Source organism: Ananas comosus, linkage group 16 (genome assembly GCF_001540865.1).
Source record: "Ananas comosus cultivar F153 linkage group 16, ASM154086v1, whole genome shotgun sequence".
In the NCBI taxonomy this organism is placed as follows: Eukaryota; Viridiplantae; Streptophyta; class Magnoliopsida; order Poales; family Bromeliaceae; genus Ananas; species Ananas comosus.
In genome coordinates this window covers 9,587,861-9,611,114 of record NC_033636.1, presented here as the reverse complement: position 1 = coordinate 9,611,114, position 23,254 = coordinate 9,587,861, and the positions used below count along the sequence as shown (strand labels likewise).

Genomic DNA, 23,254 nt, shown 5'->3' with positions numbered 1-23,254 from the left:
GTGGCCTAACTACAAAAGAAGGGACTGAACAGTTAAAATGAAAAAGAGAATTTATTTTCTTCCTTTAGTAGCAGGGATCTCTCTGTACTACACTTCAAATTGGTGACATAAAACACCTTCCATGATTCTCTTCACGATCAAAACCTACTCAATATCACCACCATTATTGTACTTGTCGAAGTAAATCTAGTACACAAAGTATGTTCCAGGGAGGTCACCTTGCTAAGGGGATGATTCATCCAACTATCCTTCATTGCATGCTTTTACATAAGATATCATCTTATTCACATTCTATTGCTCTAGTTTCTCCTAGCTTCTACAGTCTTATTCATGAACCTTTATGGAGACGGTCATTTTGAATGCCATATTGATCCAATCGAGCTTTGAGGTTTCAGCGCACCGCCAAGAACCACTTACCCAAGATGTTGATTTACGACAACTACAAGTCAAATATTACATTTATTGATGTTAAATGCTATCTAAATCTACAAACTTAAGTTCTTCACTAAATAGATTCTCTTCTTCTTTCAGTACAAAGAATATCGAGATTAACATAGTTCTTCCCAATATCGAGTTACAAGCAAAATAAAGAATTAATCCTACGAGGTCCTAGTACAATAGCACCTCAAAAACTAAATTTTGACCTAGCCTTCCTCTAGTGTAATGTAACTACAGATATAGAACTTCCAATAGGATAGTGTTCAGAATGAAAACTAAGATTCTAATCTGCTTCACATCCAGCGCAAGATAATAGTTTCAGGTAATTTCTTATTGCCAAGTCTACTGAGAGATACATTGCAAAGCTCAAAACAAGTAACGCCACAAAGATCAATTCCACATTGAACAACAGAAAAGAAATTCCACATTGAACAACAGAAAAGAACTATAAAAGCTTTAAGGGAGATAGAATCAAAGTGCTTATTTATTCTCAAGGTGGCAAACCTCCACTTTCTCCCATGACTCCAAGCTCTTATCTTCGGTATCCGTCTTATACAGTGCAAGCTCAGAGATTTGAAAGCTGAGCCCACGAATCTCCTTGTCCAACTCCTCGACCCTCCGCCGCGCCCTCTCCTTCTCCTCATCTGTTAGATCTCCATATAAAAGGCTCAGATGAGGCATATACGCTGCAATTCCCACCCAAATCACTCCCCAGTTAGCGTAAATCCGAACAAAATCTCACCAAATTAGATCTGGAATAGGGCTATACTCACGAGTCGAGCTCTGGTATCCGAAGTGGCGACAGCAGTGCGCGCTCGCTTCCACCACCTGCAAAAGAGAATCGAAGTGGATAAATAGGGATCGATCGATGCCGCAGATCGAAAGAGGGGGAAATAAGGTTAGGGTTTGGAGACCTCGGGGGAGGGATCGGGGGAGAGCGCGGCGGCGGCGGAGCGGAGCATCTCGACGGCCGCGGCGGGGTGGAGGCGGGTGGCGCCGACGACGGTGATGTGCGGGTCGAAGGCGGGGCCCCCGAACTCGGAGCGGAGCGTGGCCATGAGGCGCTTGAGGCGCCCGCGCACGTCCTCGGGGGGGAGCGCCCACACGGAGTACACCTCCCCCGCCGCCGCCGTGGGCTGCGTCGCCATTAATGGAGAGGGAGAGGAGCGAGGTGGAGGGAGATGGAGAGATGAGGAGGGGAGACGGGGTTGGCGGGGACGAAGAAGAAGAGGGAGATGGGAAGAGGAGGAGAAGCTGCGATAGTGAGTGGGAATAAGCTCGCGTACAAACATTTCTGTTTTTTTTTTTTTTTTTTTTTTTCCCCTTTTTTTGTAGTTTATAATTTTCTTATCAAAAAGGGCATATTAAACTTTAAACTTTAAACTTTAAATTATAACTTAACATTTTAACTTTAAACTTTAAATTATAACTTAACATTAACTTTTATTTGGAAATGCAAATTTTGCTGCAATATGCCAACATTAATCTACCGCAAAATCTTCTATCATAATATTAAATTTAAAAATATTTTAAAAAATATAATACAATCATTAATTTTTAATTTGTATAATACATAAGATGATATTTAAAACATTTATATTCAGAAAAGAGTAGGCGGTTTATGTAACTTTATATCATAAAGCCTATTTACAAACATTAACCAAAAATGTATAAGATAACTATTTGTCTTTACAATTAAATAACTAAATATCAATATTTTTCTAGCCTCCAATATACTTGAGCTTTCTCCACAAAGAACAAAAAAAGATGAGTCAGTACAGTCTTTTTTCTAGCCAGAGCAAGTGGTAAAGAGTTCGATGGTTGGTACCCAAAATTCTAAGTTCGAATGCTAGTTGATTCACATTTCCGGCTAAATTTATTTCTAAATAAAATAAATAAAGCGTAGAACAAGTGACAAAAAATTTAGTAGTTGATATCCGAGGTTCCAAATTCGAATCTTAGTTGATTCACATTTTCGGCTAAGTTTATTTCTAAATAAAATAAACGAAGCATAGAACAAGTAGCAAAATACTCGGTAGTTAATACCCGAGATTCCAAATTTGAATAATAATTGGTTCACATAAATAGCGTACTACCAATCTCTTAAAAAAAAAAAAAAAAAAAAATCTAGCCTCTAATGTACTTTGAGCTCTCTCCACAGAGAACAAAGAAAGATGAGCGGGTACAGCCACTCTATTTTAAATTTATGATGGAATAGCTGCAGAAATATCGCAATCATGCATCAACTAGCAAATTAGCAAAAGATCACTAAATTGTACCAATTATTACTACTAAAATTAGTGTAACTAACTGATAATTACAAGTACAGAGCATACATAAGCCCACTCTTATTTCCAAGTCGAAAATCCTGAGTCCACAATCCTAAACATGCAACATCTTTAAACATCTCACAAAACCACCAGCATTCTCTACCTCTGCAACAATTAACCCCCCCTAAAACCATCACGGAAACGGCGCCGTGCGCTTCATCTCCGTCGGCACGGCGTCGACGGCGAACCCCTTGCCGTGCTGCTTCCAGTAGTCCGCATTCGGATTGATCCACTCCGGCTCCTCCATCTCCACCCGCGACTCCCGCAGATCCTCTGTTGAGATCCCAAGCTTCTCGTCGCGGCGCCGCACCAGCTCGGGCCGCACCTTGCCCAGATCCACCGCCTGCGGCGACATCATCAGCGCGGGGGCGCCGAGCGGGAGCCGGTCCCCGCGGTCGACCTGCCACGTGCACCAGAATTTGCCGTAGGTCTTCGCCAGGTTCGCGAGCTCCGGCCTCTGCAGCATCTCCGGCACCCCCGGGTTCGTCCACAGACCGGATTTGATCTCGTATGCGTGAGAGTGCCACAGCTTCTGCTCCTCCGGCGGCAACGTCTCGAAGATGCGATCCGATACGATGTACTCCACTCCTGCTCATGCAAACACACAAGATCATAAAATTCTCATGAACTCCCTTTTCTTTTCTTTTTTCCTTTAATTGAAAATCACTACTGGATGCCTCTTTCGAACCTGTTTTATAATAGTGTATAAAAGTATAAAGAAAAATATGAAAGCATATGAAAGTGCCGTCCGAATAGTATTAATATCATAACAAAAAAATATATATAAAACAGTATCAAAATATATCGTATTTTGTCATGTTTTTTTCTCGTAGAAAAATTCTAACTCTACAACCTAATAACCAACCACACACTGAATTTTTTTTTTATAGAGAAAAAAGCATTAGAATTAAACTAAAGTACTTTCAATAGCACAAAGCCAACGATGCTATTAACTTTTTAGCACTTGGATGTAGCACTTGGATGAAAAAGTATACGTTTAGAATAATAATAATAATTTTCTACAGTTAAGTAAATAGCTAATTAAACAGTATGATTAAAATTTAAAATCAGAAAACTTGGCAGCTACCGATAGCATTGTAGCCTAATTCAAAGCGGTATGCTGTATGCTTTGTTCAGTACTAATTTTAAAAAATAAAGCAATTAACTGAAAATACGAAGCAACTAAACTTCGAACTTAGCACCGAGCAAGAGTACACCGACTTTATTTTTTCTCTTTTGTTGTTTGAACTTTTTCGTACCGACGAGGCGGGCGGCGGAGTCGGGGGAGTCGTAGACGGCGCACTGGAGGAAGTCCTGGTTGAGGCGGGCGGCGTAGTGGTGGGCCTCGACCTGCCGGGCGAGGTCGTGGGCGTAGAGGGCGAAGCTGCAGGCGTGCTGCTTCATCTGCCGCACCGGCCGCAGCGCCTGCAGCGCCGCCGCCCCCTTGTCCAGCACGTGCGACCCCACCGTCGTCCCCCTCCCCGGCGGTAAGCTCCCCCCGCCGCCCTCTCCCCCCTCCACCGCCGTCCTCGGCCCCGCTTTCTCGCCGCTCGACGCCATTCCCTTTCGTTTCCGCTCCTTCAGTCGCAGGGAGGGAGCGGGCGGGGGGGAATTTGTAATTGTAGCGAGGAGAAGAGAGGGGGTTTGGGCGGGACACGTGCCCACTTTGGTACACACGTGGCGGATCGCATGCGCGAGAGGTGGCGTCTTTTTTTTAAATATATATATATATATATATATATATTTTTTGTTAACAGAGAAGCTCTATATTCATTCGAGAAGCCGCTAGAATTGTTACACATCTGTATTTTTTGAAAAAATAAAAAATCTGCAGTTGTAGATTAAATAGAAAATGCACTTTACAAGGGAGTATTAGATTCGGCGTAAAAAAATATAAAAAAAATAATTTTTTTTCTTATTTAGTTCGACGTAAAATATTTTTTTATAAGTATTTTTATAAATTAAAAAAAAATAAATTTTTTATTATTTTTTTTCCATCCAATCAAAATATAAAAATAGTACTTATTATGAAACTGATAATGGTGGTGTGGAAGAATTTGACGAACTGTGCTTGTGAATTACACTGTGCGTGAATGGTGGTTCGCCATATTTAATTAAAGAACGTCCGATAATTTAGTCTCAATCTGAAAGATAATAACAATAACGGATTAGTAGGGGCTAAATTTTAAGACGATTTAAAGACCACAACATGAACCAATTATTAGTGGAAAATTCATCCTGTTTTGTTTCGAATGGTTCGAATTGGGGAGTTTGGATTTAAGATCCCTTCTCCTGCAAATTCAAACACATTATTAGTTGCTCCAGACTTGTCTATTTTTAACTATTGCTGTTAGATCAAATAATAGTTATGATTATATTAAGAGTTTTAAAGAAATTAACACCAAGTGTAGAAAGCTGGCCGGAGCACTAGGGATGTCAACGGCCGGATTTAGAGTAAATTTTTAAAAATTCGAATTCGAATTCACCTACCAATAATATGCTACCTTTCTTTCAAAAAAAAAATTTTGAATTTAAATCCGACGAATTTTAAAAATTTATATCCCAAATTCGAATTCGACTAAAAATATAAAATCTAAACTTAAAAATTCGAATCTGAAATAATTATTTTTTTTACAATATTTTAAAATTCACTTCAATTTCAACAAAATTTCGAATATGCAATACCCATCGACATTTATGGCGGTACGGGCTTAATGTCCTGCAGGAGATGCGGATGAGAGCCAATCCTATCCGTCCAACGCATGGTTTACGCTCTGATATCGGGTCGGATCTTTTCCATGTATAAATCCACATCCGATAATCGCCCCTTTTGCGAACCCTCTCCGACCAATCGCTCCCCACCCCCCCCTTTTCCTTCGTCCGGAGACCTCGTTATCGCTCTTATTATCCGCTTCTTCTTCGTCTTCTTCTTCGTCTTCTTCCTCCTCCTATTCTTCGGCTCCAAACCCTAGACCTCTTCCCCTCGACGCCCATGTCCGCGGAGAGATCCCTCTCCTTCGAGCCATGGGAGGAGATGCAGCGCCATGGGCAGGATCTGGCGGATCGCCTCGCCCAGGGCTTCACCGGCCTCATCCAATCCCACATCGCCCCTCCCCACTTCGCGTGGCCCCCCTCGCCCCCGAAGAACCCCTTCGATCTCGACCTCCACCATGCCGCCGCCGATCACAAGGAGCTCTTCCCCTCCGCCACTACCATCTTCGACCTCGGCGGCCGGATCGGCCAGGCCGGGGCAGAGTTTGGCGCATACATCGACGGCGTCGTCCAGCAGTTCTTCCGGCGACTCCCAGCGCCGTTCCGGCCGGAGGAGGGCGGCGCCCCGGCGGTGGCGGCGGCCGCGGCGGAGAAGAGGAGGTGGGACGAGGCCGCGGAGAGGCGCGGCGGAGGCGAGGCGAAGGGGATCGGGTTGGCGGCGGAGCGGCTCGGGGATCGAGGGTTTGTGGGGGCCGCGACTGCGGCCGCGGGGAGCAGCTTGGATGAGGATGAGGACGAGTTCGGATTCGATCTCGGGGCCCTCGGGCGTTTCAAGAGGCCACGAGTAAGATTTATGCTTAATTACTTCCATAATTTCTTTTCATGATAACTGTATTAGTTTACTTGATGGACTCCTGGATCTGAACTTCGAACGCGACTTGATGTTATCTCTACTACTGTTCAGGATCGCGATTTGAAAATCTCTTCGATGAGCTTTCCCAAAAATACTACATGAGGAGGATGAGGATGGACTCCTGGATCTGAACTTCGAACGCGACTTGATGTTATCTCTACTACTGTTCAGGATCGCGATTTGAAAATCTCTTCGATGAGCTTTCCCAAAAATACTACATTACATTGAAGCACGATGATGGAGTAGTGTTGCATTTAGTTTTCACGCATGTAATCAGTAGCATAAGGACACTTGCTTTCTAAACTGATATATTTAAGGAATTATCTAGTGCAGCAAATTTGATTCTAATGTTCTTTTTTTTATAGTGAAAAAATGTTTGGCCAAAAGAGTAGCTTGGAAATGCTTAGAATTACTTACTAGGGTTGTATTTAATAAAACGTGATGTCTTATTTCCACCAAAATTGGCTTAGAAAAATGCCTTTTTTGCAGTCCTTTCTCGCAGATGCTTAGCATTATCATCTTCGGGATCAATTGATGCATCCTACTTAAACTTGTCGTATTTGGTACGTGTGAGATGAACTTGACTCGGTTGAGTCCATGCAGAAGTTCATCTTGTCGTTTAACGGTAGCTTTAAACTTCTCCACGACTTGAAACTATATTTTCTGCATTTGGTTGATTTTAATTTGTTTACTCCTTTTGGAGTAGATCATTCACCAATTTGATTTATTATGTCTTGAACTGCTTAGAGGCAGCTTGAATATGTAGCCAATTATGACTGACATATTGGAAAAGAATTACTGCAATTTGTAGCTTGTCTATGTGGTGAATAGTATTTTGCCTAAATGCTCAATCTTTATGTGATACCTGCTGATATGTTCAACACTTCGAATATAAAATCTATATCTACGGTGAATGCTGACATTCAGTATGAAACACAGGGCACAATAAATGTCACTTCATCATATAATAGTAGAAACCAGGAGATCGAGAGTTCTTTAGTTGCAAGAGGAGACTTATGGAGGGTGGAGGCATCACGTGGGGGTTCGACTGCCGGAAATGAGAATTCACCTCTTTTCCTTATTCAGCTAGGACCTGTGCTATTTGTTCGAGATTCAACGCTTCTATTACCTGTTCATCTATCAAAGCAACACTTGCTGTGGTATGGTTATGATAGGAAGGTAAACACTTCTTCTTTTCTGTCGTAAACGTGCTTGATTTTGCTTACCAACGACAAATTGTTGGTTTTAGGTTCTTTGCTTGTATAATGAACTTGTTGAATTTTATAGGCAACTTTTTCGTAACTCATGTTGTTAATTTTTCTATTCTTGCACTTGTCAGCTACTCTTTTGTTGATCGAGTTAGATATTTGTCTGCATATGCAGTCTGCATATACTGACAGAATGGATTTTTCGCGTTATAGAATGGAATGCATTCGCTATGTCCAGCGTTATGGTCGAAACATAGACGGTGGTTGTTGATGTCAATGATCTGTCTCAACCCCCTTGCTTGTGTAAGAATCTCAATTACCCTCCATTAATTACTTTATTTATGTTCCTTGTAATTATGTTACTCCTTCCAGTTTTTTGTAAAACATTTATACAATTGATTATTTATTGGCGACTCCCGACAAAATTAATGCATCTTTGTCTTCTATTTGGGCGTTTATGTCTTATAGGCTTTTTGTTATGATTTTATTTTTGCCAAGTTAGTCTTCTCAGTACCCAAGCTAAAGAGTTGGTTTTATCTTCTAGGGATACAATTACCAGGGCATCTAATAAAATAAACAGGAAAATGAAACTAAACTGTCTTGGTATCATTGTATTTTTAAAGCAGTACAATTATTAGCTGAATCTTCTAATTTCTCTTCTTATTGTTAGATCATGACCTATACTAAAAGGATTATCTACTCTGAAATCCTGTTAGTTTCTATTTCAGCCAAAATGTCTAACGCTTTATCTTCAAAACATGTGAAAGGATGTCTTCTTTACAAATAAAAATCGGTTGTATTTGACACCAAAGTTGCTGATTTGGTGCTTTGTTCCAGTCATTTCTGGATCTGCAGTTTCCAAATGGGCAGCTCACATATGTGGCTGGTGAGGGGTTGGCAAGTAGTGCATTTCTTCCTCTCTTTGGTGGGTTGCTTCAAGCTCAAGGCCGATATCCAGGAGAAACAAGAATTAGCTTTTCTTGCAAGGTTAGCATCAATTCAGACTAATGTCTTCCAACTGAATGTAGAAATATCATATGTGGTTATGTGTATCTCTCTCATTTTTTTATATTACTTCATATGACGTTTCATTTATTTCTTTTAAGTTTTATTTTCCTCTATATTATCTTAATAATGCTTATTAGACTAATGGCTCTAAAAGTTTGTTATTCTTTTTACGTAGAATAAGCGAGGTACTCGAATAACCCCAATGCTGCAGTTGCCCGACAAATCTTTTTCCCTTGGGATTACACGGGCCATAGCTTGGAAGAGATCTGGTGTTATGGTTCGACCTAGTGTCCAACTCAGGTCAATTATTTGCCTCTTCCAAAAAATTTCGGGTTTCTTCTTTAAGATTGTTCCATGCTATTCATTCACGGTCTAAATATAATGAACTATATTGCATTCTGAAATGTTTATCTGAACTTAAAAAGGTTTGATTTCAGTTCCTGACCTTTCATTATTTTTTATTTTAGTACCTATAAATCAGTTTTTATTAAAACTCGTACTTCTGTCAAAATTTTCAGAATATTCCATCAAGTAACAAAATATTTTGTTATGTTACAGAATATTCTGTAATAAGTTCAAAAGCGCAGTTTTTTCTGATGGGAAAGGAATGGAATAAAAACAATGAAAGGCTAGGTACTGAATAAAGACTTTTAAAGACCAGATCAATTTCAAAATGCCCTGCATGTTTCACCTTAAAAGTTTGATACATATTTTACTCCTGCATTGTTGAAGTCGGTGCTTCTTGTGCTACTGTTGTTATTTGTACACTTGCACTCTTTCTCCTGAAGTTGAACCTAAACTACTTTTCCATTTACTTTTAAACTTGTTCAGTGTATGCCCTACGTTTGGAGGAAGTGATCCTGGGCTTCGTGCAGAGCTCATCCATTCCGTGAAGGATGAAGTGAATATAATCTGCGGCTGCTCTTGCTCGACCCATCCTTCTGCTTTTGTCTCACTTTCTGTAAGTTGTTCTTTCTCGGACTGGCATTGCTGCATTATACAAATTGATGTGAATAAATTAATCAATCTCATTTCAATTGACAGCTGGGGAGGTCTAAGTGGAATGGCCATGTAGGGAGCTCGGGAATTGTTATCAGCGCGGAAACGCCTTTAAGCAACATTGGCCGACCATCACTCTCGGTTCAACTAAACAGTGGTTTTGAAATTTAGCCGTGCCATCTCCCAACTGTACAGATCACTGTATATATGACTAATGTCACTGTCGATAGGCCTGCAGAAACAGATCTATGCATGATGAAATGCCTGTTTCATTTTCTTTTTTAATACATAGATAGGATTAGAACCTATTGTGGGTATTTTCTCCATACAGGAAATTTTGATTGGAAGAACTCTCAGCTGCATCGTCGAGATTATGGTTGGAGGCAAATCGGAAAGGGACACAATTGATGGCTGGAAAGTAAAAGTTTGGAGAAGAAATATATGAAGTTGGTCAAACTGATCAGAAATATTTATGTAAATCCAATTGTTTCGTAAGTCCCTGTTTTAAAAATTTTTATGAGTTTTGCCTGGATTAGGGACGATCTTCAGCAACAGCTGTTGAAAAGTTGTATGAATGCAAGATTTCTCTATGCTTTTCTTTGTTGTAACTCACTAGCTGCAAGGAGACGGTCATGTAAATTGGTGTCAGATGTCTGTGTTAAGTTTACCTGTTGTGCATAGTTAAGTTTGTGATACTTCAGTGGATTTTCTGCTGTGCATATTTTTGTTCTGCTTGGTTTCTGAGTATGGTGGATGGACTTTTAATCTGTTTCAGACTAGAGTTTCTGCAAATCAGTTGAATTCTCTTCTACAACTTTCATTATAAATGAGCTTTGATTAGGACGAGTACTAACCACTTTATGTGCTTTAACTGAAGTTTTTCACCTGATTAATTACCAAGTATCCTCAGGAACAAGGTGAAAAAGGTGTAAACAAAAGATGAACCCCAAATATGTGGGGTAAAATGCAGGCCTATGCACAACCAAATCCCAAGTTTCCTGAAGAGTGATACTTGAAATGGTTCATGACTAAAATCCAAGCAAAACTTCCTTGTGCGCAGGTCCACGTGCGCTCACCCACACATCCATACACCCACACAGTGACACAGGTCGAACCATGATTGGAAGCACATGCAGGAGAGAGAGAGAGAGAGGAGCAACGGATTGCAACAAGACTATTTATGGTGCACTTTTACAGTATGTTCTCAAAGCAGAACAAAAAAGAAAAAAACAGAAGGTAGGTAAAATTTTAGCCCCATATGGATATGAAAATCTATTTTTTGAAAACTTCTCTAACAAATTTTGCTTCAATCACAATGAATACGACACAAAAAACAGGCGCTCTTGATTTCAAGTGGATATTTCTTTTTAATGAGCATCTCATGCATAGTTTGAAGACGACGTTAACGCACCCTTGTGGATTCGCATTCTGCTACAAGTCTGCAAAGAAGTCGGATACTGAAGTACTTGATCGACTCTTGCCTTGCCTCTTTCTCTTTGACTCTGTAAATTAAATTTCACAGAACAACTTAAATTAAAGCAACTCAACATAGTATCAAACAAAGTTCAGCATTATCAACATGGTTCTAATAGAGCAGTGAGTGCGCAAAGTAGTTTTAACATCAAACAAGCAAAAAAACTGCTGATCCTCGTGTACTTTTATTTAGCTTAAAGCAGGTTTGAGAACAGATGGAAGACAAACTCACTTTTTGATGACTCGGCGGGTTTAAAGTCTACATCCATCTCATCATCATCACTATCGGCTTCATCCGGAAGACCATCTTGGGTCATTTGATTGCCATCCAAGAGCTCTTGCAAATCCCAAAGCTATGCGAAGCAAACAGGTAGTTTCATTGTTAAAAATACGAAAAAAAAATAAAATCTTTAAACAAGTATGCAATAATAAGTGTGACAATTAAAGATTAAGCTCGATGCTACCTTCATCATTTGGTCATGTGAAATGCTAGCAAGAAATTTTCTATCATGTGAGAAATCTGCAAGAGAAATAACTAGAATTAGCTCATAAATATCTGAAGTTGGCTTTCAAGAAACCGAGCCACCTCAATCAAGGAGAAAAGGAACTATAGATTTTACCAAGCCGTTCTATTGGGTATTCTGAGTGCTCGGCGAGAGGTTGGATAATTCTATTTGGCAAAATACCAACCAACCTGTGGAATGGCGGGAAAATGATAGTTTACAACAGTGAAATTTCTTAACGTTCACACTGAAGAAAATTTGAAGTTACAAGAAAAAATTAATTCATACCGGATGACTCCATCCTCTGATCCAGATATTATAGTATCTTCATCAAGCTAGAAAAGAAGTAGATTTTAGAAAGCATTAATTGGAAAGTTACAACAAGAACAGAACAAGAAAATGAAACTGTCCCCTCACCTTCAATAAAGTATCAACTGACATCGGGTGCCCAAGGAAACGGTCACTGCTCACAAACTCAGAATGTTTAGTTGGTTCAGATAACAAGACTGCATCTTGTACAAAGAGAAAAATGGCTGCATCTTGTGAAGTGCTAGACTAGTACTCAAACATACAACTGATGAGAGGATAAAAAGAAGGCAAACTAATCTATTGTTAATATAGAATATCTAGAAACAAGAGATCATGCTCCGTGACGGAACACCTACACATGATCCAATACCAAGTAATTACCTGCAATCCTTAAAGTGGCCCCAGGAATATAGCAACAAAGCACCAGTCTGAGTTCCACATATAACTTTTCGACCATTCTGTGAAGAATAACAAGGCCATCAGAAGAACATCAATCAGATCTTATAAACTCGCTTACAGCAATTCAAGCAATAAGAAAAAAAATTAATCTTATTTTCTGTGCTGCATAGCATACTGAAAAGAACTCACCAAGCAGAATATATATGTTGTATTGATTTCTAAGCAAAACCTTTTAGAAGGAGAAGAGAATGAAAGATTAAAGGTTAAGGTTAACACTAATAGAACCTTGCCAACTATAGGTCCTTTTGAAATATGCCCCTTCATTGAAATTACTCAGAAATTATAGGGAAACAAAAAGCTTCTATCAAGCACAAAGATGATGAAACTCTAATAAAAACAATCAAGAAGTTCCCAATCACTTCTCACCAGTTTCTGGCTAAAACAAAAAAAAATTATTAATGCAGAGAACATAGCTAGTTAGCTACATTTAATGCAGTTCTTCCCGGTAAAAGTAGTTAAAGAAAAAGAAATAGCTAAGATATTGAAAGGAAAAAGTTACCTTCACTATAACCAGTGATAATAACTCATCTTCAGAAAATTCAGACCGGCTTTGTACCTGTTGGCAACAAATAGACTAAAGATTAACAATACAACCTACCGTACATAATCAAATAAGAAGATCCTCAATATAAGACTCAGTAATTTTCTATAAGAAGAAGGAAAGGAAGATAAGCTGCTCACTTTGCTTTTACGAAGATTGCAAACTGATAGAGACCCATCCCCACTGCAAACAACAACAGTTACAAGACAGTTTAAACTCTCCATGAGAAACAAAAGGACAAACAATACAGCATATAACTGCTCCTAAGTGAAGTTAAAACTATGATGACGGTAATTCATAGTTCCTCACAACTAAACCATTCTGCTACAATGACGCAAGAAAGTCAAATTGTGCTGTATGAGATTCTCTTTTTATCAACTTAAACTATAGGAAATCATATAGTTGTTATATAAACACGATAAGAAGTGGAAAACAAATTGCGCCTCATCCTAACCATGCTTTCAATAATTAAACTAAAAATTCCTGTAAAAGTACTAGAAGAAGCTAGTTATTAATAACAGTACGGTAGAGAAAGATATAAGAGCATAGTTATCAAATATCAAGTATAGAAAAGTTGAATTGAAACAATACACAAGATAAAAATGCAAAACATGCCTTGTCGCCAGAAGTTGTGTGGTATCAGCAGCAAATGTCATGTCGGAAATATAATCTTCATTAGCCTGAAAGGAATTACAGCAGACACGTTGTCGTGTGTCCCAAACCTGCAAAACCGGACAGCATCTATCTATATCAACATAACTTTGCAATCCCATTGCAGAAACATTGCCAAACATTTGCAGCCATAAACCAAACAGCAGGGCAATTATAGCCAGATTTTGAACTCAATGAGAACAGGTACTACACGATGCACCTTTATACACCCTTCATCATCACCGGATGCTACCATCGTCTCCGTCAAATTAACTAGGCGATTTATCGCATCCCTTAAAACCAGGAAAAGAGATGAAAAATGAAGAAGTGCATCTTAGAAAAACAAACTAAAACAGTTATTCGCAGCATCATTTAAGCAAACCCGTGAGCATCCTCCAAGCGGGCAATGGTAGTCCCCGTCTCGACGTCCGTCGCGAGAATTGAACAATCCGGCGATGCCGTTAAAATTACTGAAAACGCCATAGGAACAGGGTTAACAAAATAATTACGCGGAACAATTAAAAAGCCAAATTTTAATCCAATTATAGACCATTACCGCGTCCCGAATCCACAAACCTAACAGCTCTACATGATTCGTCATGAGCACGAATCGCCAACAACCTGGCAAGTATACTTCTCTATCAAATCTAACCAGATGAAAACCCTGAACTTGTGAACAATCTACATGATTATAGTTGCAAATGATATGGAAAAGTAGGAAAATTAAGCTGATTAATCACCTCTCGGGTTGCGCATCGGCCGCATAGCGATACCTGGGGATTCGAATTCGAGTGAATCGGGGTGTTCGATCTGATGAATTGGAGTTGTAATTAGGCTAAAAATACTTACAAGTGGAGATCGCCATTGATGAGAGCCGCGGCGACGAGAGGGGACGAAGGGTGGAAATCGAGATCGAAGGGGAGCTTCCCGAGATTGATCTCCATGGTCGGGGTGTTCCAGAGCTCTAACTCCACGCCGGGGGAACGAGAGCTCGCAAAACGAAAAGACGAAGGAGACAGAGCGATTAGGGTTTTAGGGTTTGAAGAGGGACGTGTCTACTGTTCCATGAACCAGGCTCATCAGTAAACTTGTGCACCGGCGTTTACATCCACCGTTGCTTTGCTGAAGCGGTGGACGGTGGAGGTTGAAGTTTTAAACGTGATGAAGGGTGGATCAGCGGATCGGTGCATGTATGTACGGATGCACCGGGCGCAGACCATTGACAATTTCTGCTCGTCTATGCTTACCATATACGAGTAGGGGTGGAAACGAGCCGAGCTCGAGCGAGCTTATGTCAGCTCAAATTCGGCTTGAAATTAATTTCGAGCCTAAATCTAGGTTCAAGCTCGGCTTGAAATTAATTCGAGCCGAGCTCGAGCGAGCCTAATTTCGAGTCGAGCCGAGCTCGAGCTCTAAACGAGCCGATTGAAATTCTCGACATTATATAATCAATAGTTTAATTTTTATAGAACATTACCTATAATTTGATGCAACATGTTCAATAGTTCAAAATACAAAATAATTGTAAGAAATGTGAGCTAGGGTGACTGCCTGACTGGGTAAGGGTGAGAGAGAGAGAGAGAGAGAGGAAAAAAAATTAGGGATTTGAAAATTTGAATATTATCATGCTTTAGGGTTATGTGCAACAGTGAAAGTCTGAAAGAGAGAGTGTATTATGTAAATTTAGAGTTGGGCTCAATTGCACGGTTGTACTTATTGGGTTTATTTTATGGGCCAACAATAATGGCCCAAATTTAATTAAAGCCTATATATAATTAAAATATATTTTATATATATATATATATATATTTCGAGCTTTCGAGCTTTTCGAGCCTAATTCGAACGAGCCGAGTAATACTCAAGCTCGGCTTGAAATGAATTTCGAGCCTTTTATTTTGTTCAAGCTCAGCTCATTTAATTTCGAGTCGAGCTCGAGTAAGCCGAATATCGAGCCGAACACGAGTCGAACGCGAGCCGGCTCGCTCGTTTGCCAGCCCTATATACGAGTGGGAAAAAAAGGGCCCAAAACTTCGGGCGTTATTTTTTATAAAAAGTTTTCACGATTCGCCAAAGTAAATAAAATGTGAGTTGGAAGCACCTTTTTTTATTTTTAATTCACCCCATTCGTCAAAAATTCATCAGAAATACATTCCCAGCTCAATCCGCTCCGAACGGAACTGTAAATAAGAGCAAAAAATAAAATAAAAAATAATCCGCTCCGAATCCGTTCCGTCCTAATAAGAAATAAAGAGTGAAAGTTGGGAAAACCTGCTGCACTCGGATCCGCCCCATTTGTATCTTGATCTATTTTTCATATTGCCACTAATACTGTATCTCCTTTACCAAACAGGCCTTAAAGAAATAAAAAAATCAATAATTCCTTAATTCACAAAGAATCACCATGCATTTAACAGTAAAATATGTGCGTGTGGGTGTGTACGTGTGTAACCATTAAAAAAACCAAAAGAAAATCATATCGACTCAATTATCACAACGCAACATACTCCAAACATCATTTGTACCAGCCATAATGGGAAAGAAAAAAAAAAAATAGCAGCACAGAATTTTTGAAGCTCAGAAAGAACTAGAGATTTTACATTTTCCCCAACATAGGCCTCTGAACAAAATTTTTGCGTAGGAAAGAAAAGAATAAAGAAGACGATTCGGAGTCCCTGCAACATGCATAACCCCCTTTATCTTCTTCAAGCTCCGAGCTCTGTAACATACTGCATCTACTTCTCTACCTGTATTCTCTTGTCCCGTATCGGTAGAGGAATCGGCTTCTGAGCCTCATGAGGGTGATCCGGCCCCTCGTACACCTTGAGGTGAGTGAAAAGAGTTCGTCCGAGCTGCGTAGTATCCACAAAACCAGAGTGGTAGATATTGAAAAGTGAGTAGGAATACGCTGTTACAACCTGTTTGTTTGCTCGCAACTAATTTTCAGGCTAAAAGTAGTTTTCGGTTGAACTGAAGTTCATGTGAAAATTACTTTTGCACTCTTGTTTGTTTGATAGAAGGTTCAACGAAGTTCAATGAAAAAGGCGTAGCGAACTTTTGCTGACTTACTGTATGCAGAAATTGTTGGGTGTATGTAGCATGTTGCAAGCATGAAAATATGTGCACATTTAAGCATATCAAACACTTGATCTAAAAACTTTTGTGAGATACGAATTGTTCAGTATCTAAACACAATTATCAAAATGTAGCTTGATGATACTAACCCTACCTACAAGAAAGGATGATAAGCGAGTCTACTTTTTTCTTATTTTTATTTTTTGGTGACAAGGGAAGTAGTACTGATAGAGATGTTGGCTTTACCCGTCCTTTAGGCAGCATGCCGCGGACCGCATGCTCAATTATTCTCTCCGGAATTCTATTTTGAAGCTGATCGAAAGTCTCCACCTTCATACCACCAGGCCTTCCTGAATGCCTCCTGTAGAGTTTCTGGGTCCTCTTTTTACCAGAAACTGCAACTTTCTCTGCATTCACCTGTGTGCACGTAAAGACATAAGTAATCATTATAGTGGATCTGACATCATACAATCTGTATAGTGGGTGATGGTAAGAGGAAAGTCTCGACAAGTCATGAGAAACCATTTGCAGATATGTACTTCTCAGACCCGATGAATGTCTCTAGCCAAGGAATACTTTGAACAAATGAAGCAATTATCTACTGTTCCAGTGATGCTACTTGCTAAGAAACACATACAATGGAATTTACTCAATTTGAAATTGAAAACCTGTGGCTATTGGCAAACTTCTATCTGTGTCTCAAATTATAAAAACCATGCATCAGGTTGATTAAAAAAATGTAATTTGCACCAATACAAGTTAATTTGAGTAATATATTACGATGTAGCAATGAATTGTTCACATTAAATCATTTAGCAATCCTGTGGCGTGGCCTCAATTTCTCAACTGAGGGATATCAATATTGAAGTGAAAATGGAAATACAGAGTTCTACGCACCTACAAGACTAATGTGACAGATTTGCAGGGGGAAAAAGTTTCATCGTAAACGCAGCTCCAAGAAATGTTTAAACTCGTTTCCCCTAAACCTTAATAACCAGTCGATGGATACAGTTTGGGAAACAAACTATAGATTGGTCACCTAAAAGGCAAGATGAGTGGAAAAAAGATAAGAGCAATACTCCTATACACCAAAAACATCTTAACCATTAAAATTTTTTAAATGGACGGCCAAGATGCACCCTTTAAAAGAGGATGACCGGTATTTGATACCATCGGTACCGGTCAACTCTTAACAGGGCAATTTTTTTTTTTTGCAACAAGGGCATTTTGATAAATTTACATCTTATAACATATCCTTTTTAGCTAGAAAGGTTTGGCGTTACAAGGAAGGTGTGTAATTACCTTTCCTAAATTAATTTTTCTTTACTAATATATTGCATTCAAATTTTAAATAAAAAATGATATATTATTGAAATCATTTAGTCTACCCCTTAAACTCGAACCTGACTTAAACCAAGGTTAAAAGTTTAGCCAATTTTGAATTTATTTGTATGATTTGATTATGAAATAAACTCTTAAATTTGTTTCTAATTTAAAATTTTTTGCATCGAAAATTATATGTAAATATAAAATATTGCAACTGAAAAATTATATTATACAATTTCTTAGTAATTGAATATGAAATATTATCCCCAAGTGAATGTTTGAAAGTTAATTTTCAAACATAGAATAATTTAGTTTAAATAGTAAACTTCATAATGACCAAATATGTATAAAAAGAAGCTTTGTCAATAAGCTCTTCTCCTTGTAGAAAATGTACCACAATAACATATGCCCCCATGTCCACACTCGGAGTATAGGTTGCAAGATTCTTTCCCCTAATATGTATCGCGATAGTTGATGCCAACCTTCCAAGAATTTTATCGGTTGCATCGACGATATACCATGTCTTCTCTGTGGATATATGATCTGCAGCCTTAGGGTACCAAGTTTTGTTCCAAATATCCTGGAAAAAAAGGAAAAAATAAATCTTACTAGATGTAGCATTACTTGAACTTCAATATATAGTATATTATGTTAACTTCTGTAAGAAAATCTTTATTTAGTCATAACTGAACAGCGGCGCTTACAAAGCCAGATCCTTTTCGTCGTCCATTTTCATCTTAGCGCTTGTTTCGCTGCATTTTTGCTTCTGCTTTCAACTGCGGCGACCATGCTCTGCTACAGCAGAAGAGTTTTTGGCAAGCAGATGATACCGAAGCTTCTGCTTTTCTAAGAAGCTAAAATGAAATTTTGAGCCCGAAAATAAAAAGCTCCAAATTTGGAGCTTCTCCTTCTACTGCCAGAAGAAGCCATTGCAGCGAAATTAATATAACGCTTTCCCTAATAGCACCACTTAAATTCGTGCCCAGTAACTAGAATTCACCATTTTCGATCCCCTTTTCACAATTCAGAACAATTTTTACAGTTCAGAGTAGCTTTATGCACAAATTTTAAGCAATTTCAACAACCTACGCTACCTCCTTCCAATCGCAAACATTTTTTCTCCGATCAAACCCACGAAACATAGTAAGAGGATAATTAGTTCTTTCTACACAGAAACTCAACAATGAGAACTTACAACCAAAAACAACAGCAAATGCCAGAGAAAGGAGATTACGGGGCCAAATATTTCGTCTCCTTCGAACATAAACCGCTGATCCCTAGGGATCACGGCGACCTGCTGCTTCTGCTGTTGCTCGCATCGGATCGGGGAAAAGGGAGCGACTCGAGAGGAGGGTTTGGCAAGGGCTACGGCGACGCGAGAGGAGGAGCCGAGGAAGGGGGTTCGCCATGGGGAGGGAAACGAGGGTTTCTCCGCGGAGACGAACGCGGAGGTGGGAATCGCCACCGCCATTGGAGAGTAGTAGCGCGGTAGAGTGGAGGAGAAGGGGACAACGAAGGGATAGGATAAGAGTAGAGATAAAGGTTTTACTCGACGCCAACAAATGAGACCCGACCCGATCCAATGGGATTATTGGGTTTCGAATCGGTTCGAAACCCGATTCGAACCGCGCTGGCTTATTGGGTCGGACCGGACCTTAAATTTCCACCATAACATTATAACGAGATTCAACGGTCTACGTTATTAAACATAATCAAAGCTATTTGAACTTTTTAGACGTCGAATTTTGCAATTTTATATGACACATTTGTCTTGTATTGAAATGGTCTCATAATTAAAGTAAATTTGAGAACATTAGATCAGTCGACATGTTTGACGCAAAGACTTTAAAATAAAATAATAATTTTTTGTTTGTTCAATAAAATTATTAAGCAAATATAATTTTCACTATATGGGATTATTTTAATACCCGTGACTATATAATGCATTGCTCATGGTTTGGTTTATATTGAGTGGATTAGTTAATGTTCAAAAAATATTCGCCTACACTTCGTATATCAAACGAGCTACCTAAGTTGACTTATGTGAGCCAATGTATGGTATTTATGTGGGACCATTTTAATTTGACCATGGGCCTCGAATGGCGTGGCCCCTCAACCATACTCTCATGCAAATAATAATAATTTAAAAAAATAAAAGAGATTATAATTAATAGATAATGTTGGCGTTCCCAACATTGGAAATTTGGAGATTTCTCATAGTTTGCTAGATGCTAGCTAATTAATTTGTCTTTTTTTTTTATCTTAATAAGTTTTGAATGTGCCAAATTATACCATATTTGAAACGAAAATTTTCGAACCAAGGCCTACATCTGGACAATATGCATCATTTACTAGGCTTTCTGACATTTTTGTTGACATTAAATCATAATTATTTTTGTGGACATTGGAGGTTGCATTTGTGACTTGTGTAGACTCGTGTAGACGTCCGACTTTTGTTTCGGCACCAAAATCGTGAGATCATCGAAACTCTTGATCACAATTGTATAAACGATCGTTGTGTCGACTTCAGTAAGATGGGTGCGACATCAAATTAATAAATCTCTCAAGTACCGTTCGATTCGGGTATAAGCAAGAATTAGCTATTACAGGAATAGGTACAAGTATGGGATAAGAAAAATAGTGTTTGGATGAAAATTAGGTTGTTCCCAGGGATAAGAACAGTTTTAGATAGTTTTATATAGAAAATGAAGGTGTTGGTGGGGATAACCGAGAACTACTATTCTCGAGTAAAAAAATTAGCGTTTGGGTATAAAGGGGATAAGGGCCTATTCCTATTCATATTCCCTAACCAAACGCTGCCTTCATAATTTCTTTGTTATTGGACTTTCTAGTCTAAAACAGCCTTTTATTCAAGCATTTGGTTGGGAGGGGGGTGGAGGCCTGGAGGGGCGGATAAAGGTTATCCCCTTATCCTCAAATACCACAAAAAAGGAGTGGAATAGCTATTCCACCCCTCGTGTGGGTGTTCCCACTCCTATTTAAGTTTTAAAAAAATTTAAATTTAAATTTAAAATTTTAAAAATTTAAAATTTAAATATAATGAGATGCGTAATATTATTATTTTCTATTTATAACTACCGACTATTCTTTTTATTCCATCTTATTTATCTAAACGTTGTTTTTTATTCTCGAAAATAACTCAATTTTCATTCAAATTCAAAATTGATCTATTTCGGATTTATATCTGAACTTACATCTATTTTTGAAATAAACAGCTCTTATTTATATCTGAACCAAACAAAAAAAGTTCATATTCTCTTGGTTATTGTTATGATATTAACACTAGAAATCTATGTGGAGGAAACAAAAGGTCCATTTTGTTACTCTTATGTCTAAAATACTCAACTGTCCATCACAACTAATATTTTATTTATAAAAAATGCTACGTGTACACACTCTATAATAATATGTATATTTTACACTTCGTCATTAAATTTTTTTTTTAAATAATATAAAAAAATAATAAGATTAGTAAATTAACTCGAATCTTTGATTGTCTAGGGTATAAGTATTATACAAGCAAGTTGCACCGTTCTTCAAGTTGTACAAAGAGAAAGGCAAAACAAAAAAAGTATAGTTAGATAATCCCTACAAAATGTTGAAAATAATAATTCAAACTTAATTTAAATTTAGTTAGAGATAGAGCATATCCAAATTATACATTGATTAGAATATGTAATTATCCAAAATAAAATAAAATTTATCATCTATATATGGTTAGATATGAGTTAATTAGATGAAAATAGCCATGGTGGACATGACTGTATAGATATTGCTCGGAATGTAATTAATTACTTTTTATTAATAAAGTATTAGTTTAATTATTTTTTTCTCCTCCAATATCTTTTTCCATATTATTTTATTCTATTTTAGATCTTGGGTTATATAATCGGTATCAATACAAATACCAGTTCTAACAATTGGTATCAGAGTAAATCATGCTTTCAACAATTGGTATAGAACAAATTACGCTTCCAACAAATGGTATAAGAATAAATCATGCTTTCAACACAAAATAATAAGGGTGCAAATTTGGATGATACTTTTTTCTTATGAATACAGGGCGCAAATTAATAATTACTATTCAAAATAGTTGGTTGTTATATGAACATTATTTAGGAGATTGGTGCTTTAAATTTCTTGTACCTCGGTTTCAAATTATCCTTCATTAGAGAAAATTATTAAGTGCATTTGGTGCATAGCTTGCACAACACCCCAAAAACTACAAAAAGTTGTTAAAACTAGTGCTTAATTCATTAAAATTGTGTTTGATTCCGATATAAATATGAACCACTTATTTTAGTAATAAGTACAAATTAAGATGTAAATAAAAATTAGATTAATTTTATATTTGGAGAAAATTAGATTGTTCTTGGAAATAAGGTAAATAGTATTTTAATGGTTAGATGGGAATCAAACACAAATTAACAAATTTATTAGCTATCAATATTGTATAAGATAATAAAAATATAGTAATTAATTAATTAATTAATTAATTATAAAATAATTTTAAATTATTTTAGTTAGATAATGAGTAAAAAAATTAATTAGATTAACAAAAAAAAATTAATGATTGTTCAATATAAATATTAGTTTATGGCTAATTAATTATAAGTAATAACTTATTTAATTATTTTATTATTTAAACAATAAATAATAATTTAAATATATTAATTATATTAATTAATAATTTAATATTATAATTAAAATTAAATTTAGGCTTTAATTAATCCTGTTTTCACTTAAAAGCAAACTTGTTCTGGAAAAAAGGGCAGAACAATAGTTCCAAACTTATACCAGATTATAAGCTGCCAGATTATATTAGCTTATTTTAGGGATATGAGAACTACAATTCTCAAGTACGAAAATTTATGTTTGGAAATAAATGGAGAAATAAGAACTTATTTTTTCCTTGTTTCTGAACCGCCCGGTTATACTAACTTATTCCAAGGATTCGAAAATTACTGTTCTTGAGTACGATTTTTTTTTTTTTTTTTTTTGAGAGAGATAAGTAGCACGCTACCCGCTTTGTTTATTTCATTCAGAAATAAACTTAGCTAAAAATATAAATCAACTAGGATTCGAACTTGGGTCTTAGGTACTAACCACCAAGCCCTTTCCCACTTGCTCTAGGAACGATCAGTGAGTAAGAAAATTTTTGTTTGAGAACAAATGTGAGAATAAGGATTTACTTTTCCCTTATTTCTGAACTAAACACCGCCTAAATGTATATTATATATAATTGTTAAGAGAAATGTATAGTATAATAATTTAAAGACTATGTATAAAGT

The 23,254-nt window shown here is 37.7% G+C and overlaps 5 protein-coding genes across 6 annotated transcripts; 1 reads left to right on the top strand and 4 right to left on the bottom strand.

Annotated features, from left to right (window-relative positions):
* LOC109721952 (cyclic phosphodiesterase-like) lies at nucleotides 737–1,745 on the bottom strand. Its single transcript, XM_020249782.1, has 3 exons — nucleotides 1,353–1,745; nucleotides 1,212–1,266; nucleotides 737–1,124 (listed from the first exon to the last, which is right to left on the bottom strand). The coding sequence occupies exons 1-3, from the start codon at nucleotides 1,728–1,730 to the stop codon at nucleotides 919–921; spliced, it is 639 nt and encodes a 212-aa protein (XP_020105371.1). The 5' UTR covers nucleotides 1,731–1,745; the 3' UTR covers nucleotides 737–918.
* LOC109722488 (oil body-associated protein 2B-like) lies at nucleotides 2,713–4,328 on the bottom strand. The gene is made up of 2 exons (XM_020250569.1): nucleotides 4,028–4,328; nucleotides 2,713–3,356 (listed from the first exon to the last, which is right to left on the bottom strand). Exons 1-2 carry the CDS (start codon nucleotides 4,326–4,328, stop codon nucleotides 2,902–2,904), a joined length of 756 nt encoding a protein of 251 aa, XP_020106158.1. The 3' UTR covers nucleotides 2,713–2,901.
* LOC109722352 lies at nucleotides 5,620–10,338 on the top strand. The gene is made up of 7 exons (XM_020250386.1): nucleotides 5,620–6,324; nucleotides 7,333–7,572; nucleotides 7,815–7,904; nucleotides 8,439–8,588; nucleotides 8,785–8,909; nucleotides 9,441–9,570; nucleotides 9,654–10,338. Exons 1-7 carry the CDS (start codon nucleotides 5,761–5,763, stop codon nucleotides 9,777–9,779), a joined length of 1,425 nt encoding a protein of 474 aa, XP_020105975.1. The 5' UTR covers nucleotides 5,620–5,760; the 3' UTR covers nucleotides 9,780–10,338.
* On the bottom strand, nucleotides 10,755–14,565 carry LOC109722639 (WD repeat-containing protein 55). Its single transcript, XM_020250743.1, has 15 exons — nucleotides 14,394–14,565; nucleotides 14,285–14,317; nucleotides 14,101–14,165; nucleotides 13,927–14,014; nucleotides 13,765–13,837; nucleotides 13,509–13,615; nucleotides 13,034–13,076; nucleotides 12,852–12,908; nucleotides 12,275–12,351; nucleotides 12,002–12,047; nucleotides 11,873–11,919; nucleotides 11,702–11,775; nucleotides 11,546–11,601; nucleotides 11,314–11,434; nucleotides 10,755–11,110 (listed from the first exon to the last, which is right to left on the bottom strand). Exons 1-15 carry the CDS (start codon nucleotides 14,486–14,488, stop codon nucleotides 11,040–11,042), a joined length of 1,053 nt encoding a protein of 350 aa, XP_020106332.1. The 5' UTR covers nucleotides 14,489–14,565; the 3' UTR covers nucleotides 10,755–11,039.
* On the bottom strand, nucleotides 15,996–19,462 carry LOC109722378 (50S ribosomal protein L13, chloroplastic). 2 transcript variants are annotated; one of them, XM_020250427.1, is made up of 4 exons: nucleotides 19,138–19,462; nucleotides 18,337–18,522; nucleotides 16,863–17,033; nucleotides 15,996–16,393 (listed from the first exon to the last, which is right to left on the bottom strand). In XM_020250427.1, the coding sequence occupies exons 1-4, from the start codon at nucleotides 19,411–19,413 to the stop codon at nucleotides 16,277–16,279; spliced, it is 750 nt and encodes a 249-aa protein (XP_020106016.1). In that variant the 5' UTR covers nucleotides 19,414–19,462; the 3' UTR covers nucleotides 15,996–16,276. The 2 variants fall into 2 exon arrangements, with proteins under 2 accessions (XP_020106016.1, XP_020106017.1); XM_020250428.1 differs by having other exon boundaries at nucleotides 19,177–19,461.

What these genes read in the sequence shown, in the direction of transcription:
- LOC109721952 (XM_020249782.1), bottom strand. Translation starts at nt 1,730, where the DNA reads ATGTTTGTACGCGAGCTTATTCCCACTCACTATCGCAGCTTCTCCTCC. An exon ending in CCCCCGATCCCTCCCCCGAG is followed by an intron (nt 1,267 to 1,352) that starts GTCTCCAAACCC and finishes TCTCTTTTGCAG; the next exon opens with GTGGTGGAAGCGAGCGCGCA. An exon ending in CGGATACCAGAGCTCGACTC is followed by an intron (nt 1,125 to 1,211) that starts GTGAGTATAGCC and finishes TGGGAATTGCAG; the next exon opens with CGTATATGCCTCATCTGAGC.
- LOC109722488 (XM_020250569.1), bottom strand. Translation starts at nt 4,328, where the DNA reads ATGGCGTCGAGCGGCGAGAAAGCGGGGCCGAGGACGGCGGTGGAGGGG. An exon ending in CTCCGCCGCCCGCCTCGTCG is followed by an intron (nt 3,357 to 4,027) that starts GTACGAAAAAGT and finishes TTGCATGAGCAG; the next exon opens with GAGTGGAGTACATCGTATCG.
- LOC109722352 (XM_020250386.1), top strand. Translation starts at nt 5,761, where the DNA reads ATGTCCGCGGAGAGATCCCTCTCCTTCGAGCCATGGGAGGAGATGCAG. An exon ending in GGTATGGTTATGATAGGAAG is followed by an intron (nt 7,573 to 7,814) that starts GTAAACACTTCT and finishes TTCGCGTTATAG; the next exon opens with AATGGAATGCATTCGCTATG. An exon ending in CTGCTTTTGTCTCACTTTCT is followed by an intron (nt 9,571 to 9,653) that starts GTAAGTTGTTCT and finishes TTCAATTGACAG; the next exon opens with CTGGGGAGGTCTAAGTGGAA.
- LOC109722639 (XM_020250743.1), bottom strand. Translation starts at nt 14,488, where the DNA reads ATGGAGATCAATCTCGGGAAGCTCCCCTTCGATCTCGATTTCCACCCT. An exon ending in GCCGATGCGCAACCCGAGAG is followed by an intron (nt 14,166 to 14,284) that starts GTGATTAATCAG and finishes TATACTTGCCAG; the next exon opens with GTTGTTGGCGATTCGTGCTC. An exon ending in GTTTGTGGATTCGGGACGCG is followed by an intron (nt 14,015 to 14,100) that starts GTAATGGTCTAT and finishes TGGCGTTTTCAG; the next exon opens with TAATTTTAACGGCATCGCCG.
- LOC109722378 (XM_020250427.1), bottom strand. Translation starts at nt 19,413, where the DNA reads ATGGCGGTGGCGATTCCCACCTCCGCGTTCGTCTCCGCGGAGAAACCC. An exon ending in ATTTGCTGTTGTTTTTGGTT is followed by an intron (nt 18,523 to 19,137) that starts GTAAGTTCTCAT and finishes CTTTTTTTCCAG; the next exon opens with GATATTTGGAACAAAACTTG. An exon ending in TGGGGGCATATGTTATTGTG is followed by an intron (nt 17,034 to 18,336) that starts GTACATTTTCTA and finishes ACGTGCACACAG; the next exon opens with GTGAATGCAGAGAAAGTTGC.